The 10,000-nt window shown below is 37.4% G+C and overlaps 1 protein-coding gene across 1 annotated transcript in view; it reads left to right on the top strand.

Moving 5' to 3' along the window:
• LOC125046818 (ubiquitin-conjugating enzyme E2 C-like) overlaps positions 1-10,000 on the top strand; it is a 12,475-nt gene that overhangs the window by 1,297 nt on the left and 1,178 nt on the right. Inside the window, exons 2-4 of the mRNA XM_047644777.1 lie at positions 3,010-3,124; positions 3,538-3,742; positions 9,950-10,000. The exon at positions 9,950-10,000 is cut by the window's right edge and continues 1,178 nt beyond it. Of these exons, the coding sequence (XP_047500733.1) occupies positions 3,010-3,124; positions 3,538-3,742; positions 9,950-10,000 (371 nt within the window). The remainder of the gene's footprint in view (positions 1-3,009; positions 3,125-3,537; positions 3,743-9,949) is intronic.

Here is a 10,000-nt window from a genome sequence, read left to right as displayed (position 1 = left end):
AATTCCCTCTTGAAAACCACGGTAGGTGTCTTATATATACCAACTAATAGCTATAAAAGAATACAATTTGTGCAGGGTAAAGCTAGTCTACGTCCATGGTCACATATCAAAGTCAGCGAAGCCGCAGAGCAATCAAGACCATAGTCTGAGCTCTTCATCCTACGGCGTTAATCAAGAAGCTATTGTCACATGTACTCAAAGTGGATCTTAGACGTCCCTGACATATTTCCTTCAAATTAAAGCTTGATTTAGTCCTAGAGTGAATAATAAACAAGGTAGAGAAGAAAGTCCCATCATGGAAAATATGATTCATGAGAGGAAAATTAACTGAAAACTATTAGTAGAGGTCTCTCTATAGGGTACTAATATTGGAATTTTTCATAGCTAAGAGTTATATGTAGTAGAATTTGGCTGGAGCAGGTGTGGAAGACCTTTTTCTCAAATTTACTGTGTAATCCATGTCTTCGTCACAGAATTAATAATTTAGGATTTTAGGTGAATAGTTCTGGCAGGTTGCTTTTGATCCAGGCCTTAAAGCAACCTGCTTTAAGGCCTGGAGGATTTTAGGTGAATAGTCCTGGCAGGTGGCTTTTGGTCCAAGTGCAAAGTCTCTGGCCTATTTTTTTCTTTTCTTTTCCTTTCGTTTCTTTTCTTTTCTTTTTCCTTTCTTCCTTTCAGCAAAATCACCAATGTTCTTTTGTGTATAAAAAAGTACCTTACACAAATTGTTCCAATTTTCATGTTACTTTGGGTATTTTGATGTTCACTGTTATATAGTTTTTTTCCCCCCTGTATAACCTTAGAAAATAAGAAAACTGTATGAATGTGCATTTTAGGCAGTTTGCTTATTGTATTTTGTAATCATCCAGGTACCTCCTTAATTTCCCTGTAGGTATTGTAATCTCATTTATTACAAATGACTGACTGACTGTTTGTGATCCAGTTTAATAATAAGTCTTAGCAAAATATGTTACAATATGATTAATGAGGGAGAATATAGTTTTGTATAGATATACTAAACCGAGGGAGTGTGGTTCTTCAGTCCATAAAGGCCAGACAAATTTAAAGCTTTTTGCGTGTTTGTTTGTTTGTTTGATTTAGGGTGGGAAATGAGACTGAACTCGGTAATAAAAATTAGGAAAATTAAATATTTCTTGTCATTATATGGCCCCCTTATTAGGCAAGTTGAAGCGCAACAGTGTAGAATATTATGGCTGCAGGACAAAAAAAAAAAATATTGGAGAGGTTGCATGGAAAAAATATTGTCCATATATTTTCCAGAGTTTGTCCCTAGATTATACTTGTACCATATTATTGCAGTATAGTATTTGTAATGATTGATACTAAGCACTTTATGCTCTGTGTATAGCAGTACTGAAATCCAATCATATATAATTTCATAGCAACTAAGGGTTGGTTTGACAGTCACTGGGGCAGGTTTTTTAATTTCTGTTGTAGGTAACAGTTGTTTTACTAACTAGTGATGTGTAAGTAATATGCATAAAAGGAAAGTATAGCCTCTAATGACAATTTTCTTGTTGTACATGTTTCTCTCTCTAAGATTATATGATTACCTTTCCATATCTGAATCTGAATTTTTGTAAATATCCAGGTACATGTATGAAGTAACAAAAACTGTAATACTTGCTTTTCTTTCTAGAATCCTTATAGAACTTATACATAAAATTCAGTAAATAATGATAAGGTTTAAAAGTATCCACAGGATTTCTTTTTTTCTTTCATTCTTTTTTTCTTTTCACACTTTTTTAAGAAAATGTGGTCCTGCTTTTTGCCCACTTCATAAAGTGTTTAAGTGATATGAAAACTAGATTTTGCTTCGAGTGGATTCATGGAACAGCATCTCCAACAATGAAGAGAGTCACTCTTCTGGGTTGTAAAGACCACCTTGTTTTCTTGTTTAATTACAAGGTAAAAGTAAAACAAAGAGAAATAGGTTCATGGGATGTTATTAGCTCCATAATATGAATGAAGAAAGTGCAGTTACAGCTTCAAAATCTAGGAATATTCCTTTTAAGTCATTGCTTTTTGTCTAGAACAGGGGTTCCCAACCTGGGGGCCATGAAGCAATTTGAAAATTTGAATGAATTAAACTGGACTTCGTCTCACCTACAATACCTATTGGAATTCAGTAATAAATGAAGAATATCATGTATTGGTTGGAGGCTACGCAATAGAAGAAGTCAGGAGCCACTGTTGTAGAATTAAAGCATGCGACAGGGCTTTTGCATTTTTTGTTATTTTTCTTCTATGAGGTAATAGAATATTTAGTTGAATATTCAAGGATACTGCTGTTTATGAGCTTCACAGTTTCTCTCTCTCTCTCTCTCTCTCTCTCTCTCTCTCTCTCTCTCTCTGTGTGTGTGCTGTGTGGTGCAGCGGTAGCGTTCTCGTCTAGCAATCTTGCTGACCTGCGTTCGAATTCCTCGCCGCCAGTGGATGGTAACCCCGGCCATTCCTTGCACACAGGGGATAGTTTAGAAGCAAAATGAAACGGACAGTATGTCACACCAAGAATATCCATTGTAACAAATGGAATCAAAACTAAACGTTAACTTAACTTTAAACTCTCTTTCTCTCTCTCTCTCTCCCCCTCCCTCCTTCCCTCCCTCCCTCCTTCCCTCCCTCCCTCCTTCCCTCCCTCCCTCCTTCCCTCCCTCCCTCCCTCCCTCCCTCCCTCCCTCCCTCCCTCCCTCTACCTATTCTGTGAATCTTGAGCGTAAAAGAATAAGATAAAGAAACTGCGGCAGTTATTGTTAAAAAAAATAACATTTTGATAGAGTAAGATAGATTGGCGGTCTCTTGGAGAATACAAATTGATTATTGCATGGAGTGTGAAGTGACAAACAAATGAACTAATAAAGAAAAACAGTTGGTACAAAAATGTGTTATGCCACTTAAAATGACCAGGAGAATTGCTTTTTCAATTTTCTTTACTTTCTTTAATTTTCTTCTATGAAACTGAAACCAAAACTTCCTTCTCCTCCACAGACTTCAACATGAGCTCATGACTTTGATGATGTCAGCGAACAAAGGCATCTCGGCTTTCCCAGAAGGTGACAATCTCTTCAAATGGATCGGCACAATCATTGGTCCAGCCTCCACGGTAGGATTCCTTAGTGTGACCTTGGATAAGCTTTATTTATTTGATTGATTGATTTATTTTTATTTATTTTATTTGTGTATTTATTTATTATTGTTATTATTTTTCTTTTTACTATTAATTTATTTGATTGATTTTTTTTTTTTTTTTCAAATTTGTGTACTTGCAGACTTAGCTTGTTTATACTAATAATATATTTAATAACTAAATTTTATTAACTTATTACTGTTTTAGTAAGTTGCAATATTGTTATATATCTTCAGATTTTGTATTGTTGTTTTATAGTTTAAATATTATGTCAAAGGATTTTCATATAAGTTTTTGTATTTGTTCATATTTACATGACACATGTTTCAATATAACATATGGTACACTCAAGTTAAACCATTTTTACTTAGTCTTTATGCTTATTTCAGGTGTATGAGGGACTCTCCTACAAACTGTCTCTAGAATTCCCTAGCAGTTATCCCTACAGCGCACCAACAGTCAAGTTCGTTACCTCATGCTTCCATCCAAATGTCGACCTCCACGGTAACATCTGTCTAGACATCTTAAAAGAGAAGTGGTCTGCGTCATACGATGTGCGGTCGATTCTCCTTTCGATCCAGTCATTACTTGGAGGTATGTAAATCCCCCCCATCTCACCTTATTTCAGTAGAATTTGTAATTAAATTTTTTTCCAGTTATTGATAAGAGTTTAGAAGTCAGTTGGAAACATGTATTTTCATATCTGTTTTAATACTACCTTGATCTTGATCCAGGTGATGGGGATGTCTTATCACGGATAAAATTGGGAAGTGGCGGGTGATGGGAAGTCTCATTGTGGAAATTTTTTGACTGAGGGCCAGGGTGATGGGAATGACTCGCAGTAGTTTCTTGCTGCCAAGTGTTGAGTGACGGGGTGTCTTGCTATGAGTATACAAAGGTTTTGGTGGGGGATTGTTTCAGTGGTCCTTTTGAAAGGTGCTCTTGTGTTATGTACACCTTTAACCCATTCGCCCCATGTGCCAAGAATACATGCCATGCCCACTGTAATACATATTTATTTATTGTATTTAGACGTAGATGGCTCTACAAGTTCTTAATCACCAAATAGCCAGTTATCAGAACTTCCTATCTCAGCTGTTTACCCTCTTCCTTCACTTTAGGAATGGGTCTTTCTAAAATATTTTCATGACAATTTAATAATCAACAACAATAATAACAGTATCGATAGCAATGTTATTAATAAGAAAAACACATTTTCCCGCCAATTCAAGGAATGGGAAAATCAAGATCGGTAACAAAGGCCTACCTACTCTTTGCCGGCTGAGCACATGTGGAGCCATCTGTATGTAACAAAATTCACCAAAAACTACAGGGGACAGAACATAAATCTGGGGCAAATGGGTTAAACAAGGATGGAGTATGCCATCTGTGAGCAGTGACTAGGGGGGAAGCCAGCTCCAGTGATGATACCATAACCCTTTGCTGGAGCCAATCTCTGGCCACTGTTACCGGCAGCATAGGATGTTATTGAAAATTGAATAATGTAAAATGTACTTACTGTACTATTTTTGCACTGAGTGTAAATTACCCAGAGAGATCTTATTGAGTCTGCTTAACCCCTATGAACTGAATGACTTGACCATCACATCAGGAAAAAGATTTGCCTTACGGGAAGGTGTTGTGAACAAGCTGTTAAGGAAAATTTTGGTTTGTGGGGTAGGGTGACCTGGAATTGCCCCCAGGCTGAAGGCTGGGGGTGATGGGGAAGACTTGCCACAAAGCCCTTGGAGGATGATTACTCATTTGGGTTTTTGGAATTTTTTTTTGTGTTATTCCCATCAGTAAGTGAGTGTGGGATGTACTGTCCGTGTGCCATAACTGGAAGAGCACTGGTTCCAGGGAAGATGCTATTTCCATGCACAGGATCCTATTCTTGGCTGCCATGGCACTGTTTGTATTACAGAAAATTTAATATGAGAAAAAATTAAAGTGACACAAATAAGTGTTACCTATTACTCTTTATTATTGCACTGATTTATGGCCTACCTAGAGAGATGATTTGGAGTCTGTGCAAGGAAAATAGTCTATTACTAACTGGATAAAGCGAATCGCTTGACAAGTATAGACGAGAAAATGGCTATTAAAAAAAAACAAACTAAAAATGCTTATACAGAAAAAGAAGAAAACCTTGAAAAGGGGAGGCATGGAGTCTTGTCACTGCACCCAGCCTACAAGCCACCACCTGTCAGAATGGCTGCTCAAGTATTGACAAGCTTACAAGCTGTACATCAGGGAGAGTCATGGCACCACTCAAGTGAACGCAATGTCCAAAGTGCGAGAGTGAGGAACCAGAATCCAATGGGGTTAGAAATGCCTAGTGTAGTTATCACCTTATTGCAGTTATTACTCGTAATTCAGTTAAATAGGCTATCTTGGAATAGAATTACAAAGAAAATCTGTTAGCGTCTTCCTGGCTTTGACTCCCCTCAATCCCACGCCTGCTGTTATTGTGTGGGGGGCATAGGAAACAGGGACTGGGGCTCGGTGTTGGGGAAGGCCCTTGCCTCAGGCAGTCTTGCATATTTTTTTCTTCTCCCCCTTTCCTTTTCCTTCTGTTCTTTAATCCCTTCTTCCATTCACTTCCTAAGGTGTAAGAGCTGTGCTGAAAAGAGGAAAGGCTGGCTTTGTGTCAGTCTTGGGCAGCCAGTGCTTTATTCCCTTGGTTAATCATTTAACTCATACCTCTCATGGGGACCCAGAGGTGTAGACTTTCTCATCCCCACATCTTTCAGGCTCACCATGGCCATTAGTGAAGATTTTGTACTCTTATTAGTGGCATTGAGGCTTGCCGCTTCATCAACTAGCCTATCCAAAATTAACTTCTCTGGTTTCCTGTCCCCTATCTCTCCTCTGATGTGGCTTTGATCACTGCTACTACTACCCCTTTGTTATCAATTTGGTCCATTCCAGGTCATTACTCAATCTTCAGAATACATCCCTTACTCTTCCAACTCTGTCTCCTCCTGCTATACAGTTTTCTTCATTTTCTACCCCCATCTCTCCCAGTCAATTTTTTTTTGCCATTGTAAGTCCAGATACTCCAATCTCTACCACTTCCCTGGTACCTCCCCCCCCCCCCCCCCCCCCCCTCTCTCTCTCTCTCTCTCTCTCTCTCTCTCTCTCTCTCTCTCTCTCTCTCTCTCTCTCTCTCTCTCTCTCTCTCTCTCTCTCTCTCTCTCTTTTTACCTGTTGCACCAGGCAATCTAAATGTTCCGCCTCATCTCCTACCACATTTTCTTCAACACCCACCTCTTCCTCTGCTCCTCGGACATCTGTCTCCTCCTCTCTTCTTAAGAAAGCATTTGTATTTCAGACCTCTTTGCCGAACTCCCCCTAGAAAATTTTGAGGACATCCAAAACTTCCTAAACATGACCCAAGAGAAAGCACCTCTCCTTCATCCACCCTCCAATCTTTCTACTCCCATTCCCTCCACATTCAAAGTACAATCCATCCGCCTCCTCTTGTACCCCTTACCCCTCTTCCTCCCCCTCTTGTCCAAGATACCCCATCCTTCCTTTTTCCATCTGTACTTCCCCCTCCCCGTTCTTTCCCATTTTCTGTTGTCCTCCTTCGTGGATGCTCATGTGTCTTCTTGGATCCTTCCCTCCTGATGTATTCTTCACCACCTTCCCCTGTTCCTGTCTCATTCCCTGGGTTCTTTTCCTCCCACTTCTCTCACACCCATTTTTACCCTTATTACCTGTTGATTGCTTCATAATGGCTTTTTTGCTCTGTTCCTCGTACAGTATCTCCCTTTTTGCAGTAGCTCTCCTTTTAATCCCCTTGCCCTACAACCTTAACCCCCTACTCCCTTTTACGAAACTCCACCTTGCTCGATTTCTCCATTTCTTTATCCTGTTCTCTATCATATTATGACATCTAACACATCATTAACTCATTTGCCATTTTTACCACTATACTTCATCTTATTACTATATGACCTTAGATGTCTAACACATTTATTTGTTTTAACTATTGATCATTTACCTGGCTTTTGACTGGGCAAGACATTGTATGGACAACAATACAATTATATTTATCTACTTAGCCCAGTGATGAGCAATGCCTGCTGGGCTGTATTTGATCATATTGGCATGATATACAATGCTTTTATTGATATTATATTCACACCATGTTTTCACAGTTTATGACAAGCCATTTCTGTTTAACAGTGTTAAAATCTGAATGTTTAAATTAGAACTTTGAAGAAGATATTAAAAAGGGATATAGTCCATGGACTCATATTGAGTCCATGAATGCAGTGTATTCATTGTGTCTTTCTGGAGAAAATAATCTAAATAATGAGACCAAATACTGAGCACAATAGATGGTAACCTCAGTTTGTACATGCTAAATTTATCCCAAATTTTGCAATGTATATAACTGTAAATAGACTGTATCTAGAAGGGATGTAAACTGCTCAAAATAACCACCCAGTCAATGCCAATGCCAATGCCAATCAACTAAGCACATTGGCCAGCGGTTGTCATGTATTACAAATCCTGAATGTTTATATTATCTGCAGCAGAAAAGTTCTTCAGTGGTTATTATCATTAGTTAGTGATCACTGCCAGTTATCTTCTTTTTTAAATCATCTTTATCTTTAATTTAAAATAAAGAAAAATGGATAGACTGCAACTGAACATTCAGTATTATCCTGGACTTAGAGTGAAAAGCCTCTACACAACATTTTTTAACATCCTGCTCTAAGATGCTTGTGTTTTAATGTTAGAATTTGTATTTTCAATGTTAACTATTTTAACTTAGCACTATCAGCTTTAGTTTTATTCAGTTTTGTTTCCACAAATATGGCTTCACAAGCACTTTTGCTGTCTTGCACATTTATTTGTTTTAACTGTTAACCATTCACAAGCGCTTCATCAACAAGAATTGTTTTAAAGCTTATTTGAACTTCCCATTTTACCCCATTCCCTTAGTGAGTTTTTCTAACTAATACTATTATTGTTATTACTAACATTATTATTATTATAACTCTATAAGCAATTTGTACATTATTACCACTGATTTAAGGAATAGCTTAAATATGTGAGATCAGATAGGCCTAGTAATCAAATCTTGGTGACTAAGTGCTTGTTGAGCCATATATATATATATATATATATATATATATATGTGTAAACAAAATTAAAGTCACAGTGGACAGGCCATGTATTACATGCCGCCCTAATTGGCATACAGAAAAAACAGGTCTGTTTATAAACTGTGTATACAGTGTGTGATTACAAGGATTGCATCATAAATATTGCTTATTAACCAATCAGTTATGTATCAATTGAAGATGGGTGTGGTTACGACAAGGTAACTATAGCGCTTAGGCAGTTGTAGATAGACGTTTCTTTACCCCATTTGGTAAGCAAATGCCATATGTATGTCAAATTTTTGTTGTGATTAACGGGTAGTAGGAGGAGAACTCATCGGTGTTTTGATTTTGCCACATTCAACCAAATATTCCAATTATAACAAATTCCACTATTGAAGCAGCTATTGTGCAAGTGCAAATTTTTGTGTTCTTTCTGCAATCTAATTACTTTGTGAATTGTTTGAGTCCAGTTCTAAATTTTAGTCTCATTTATCTATGCTTGGACATATTCTGCTGTAATCAGTTCTATTTTCATGTAATTAAAACAACTACAACCCTCACCCTCCTTCCTCCTTTTTTTCTTCTTTCCTTCTTTCTTTTACTTTTCTTATATTTTTCCGTCATTTCCTATCTCTCCTTACTTTTTATTTTTCTTCCTTCCTCTCTTTCACAATTCACTTTTCCCTTCTCTCCTTCCTTTTCTGCCAATCTTTCTCCATTTATTTTCCTCTTCTTTCTTCTCTTCCTTCTTCCCTTTTTATGTTTTCATCCATTTTAAGGGTAGTAGACCAAAAGAGAATTAATTGAGATTATATATCTGTTGGGAGACACTGGATGACGTACTGTCACATCATACCACCTAATGCCAGGGTGACAGCTACATCATGTGTAGCCTGCTCTACATTATGCATGCCAGTTATATGGGCTTGGCTGTATCACTGAGGAGAAATAGGCTCTCAGAGCTAGGCTTAGTCTTCTTTCTTTCTTTCTTTTTTCTTTTTCTTTTTAGCCTTGTTACCTGAAAAAAGATTGTTATGCTGCAAGCAAGAGCATAGAGAGCCGAGTTATACATTTTCTGTGCTTCTAATTTTTCTCTTGAGCAGTAGACTTCACATGCACCCTGATGCATTGTCCAGTTTAGCACTGGAGACTCCCATTGTGGTTGGGTTAAGCACATATCTAAAAGTGGAGGAATTTTAGGACTTACAGTGCTATACCTTGGCCTTGGTTTACATAAATTAAAATGAAGATGTTAGTAATGGTAAGGGTAATGATACTTAAAGAAAAATATTTCCAGTTCATGTTTGGAGATTAAAACCCCTATTACTTGTCCAAACTTAAGGTGGGTTTAAAATTGTCAGAGGGAATATAATGCTAAACATTCTCTTTTAACACCTATTAACAATAACTGAACGGTATAGAAAAATCAAATGGGTGTAATAAAACAAAACCACAATTTTGAATCTCTTAAAAATTGTCATCATTATATATTGTTATTGTTGTTATTATTATTATTATCATTATTATTGAAGGGATGTTGATTTCCTAGTCTGAAAACATGACTGCCCCAATAGGCCTGGTATGATAGAAGTTCATAGAGTATTAAGTTTTTCTATTACTTTTCTTAGGTTGCTGGATTAGATGAAAAGGATTTTAATTCTTTATTTTTCTCTGCCAGAACCGAATAATGACAGTCCCTTGAACGGCCATGCAGCTGAGCTCTGGGCCA

The sequence above is a fragment of the Penaeus chinensis genome, chromosome 39 (assembly GCF_019202785.1).
Source record: "Penaeus chinensis breed Huanghai No. 1 chromosome 39, ASM1920278v2, whole genome shotgun sequence".
NCBI classification, from domain to species: domain Eukaryota; kingdom Metazoa; phylum Arthropoda; class Malacostraca; order Decapoda; family Penaeidae; genus Penaeus; species Penaeus chinensis.
This window is presented reverse-complemented; position numbering and strand designations above follow the sequence as displayed.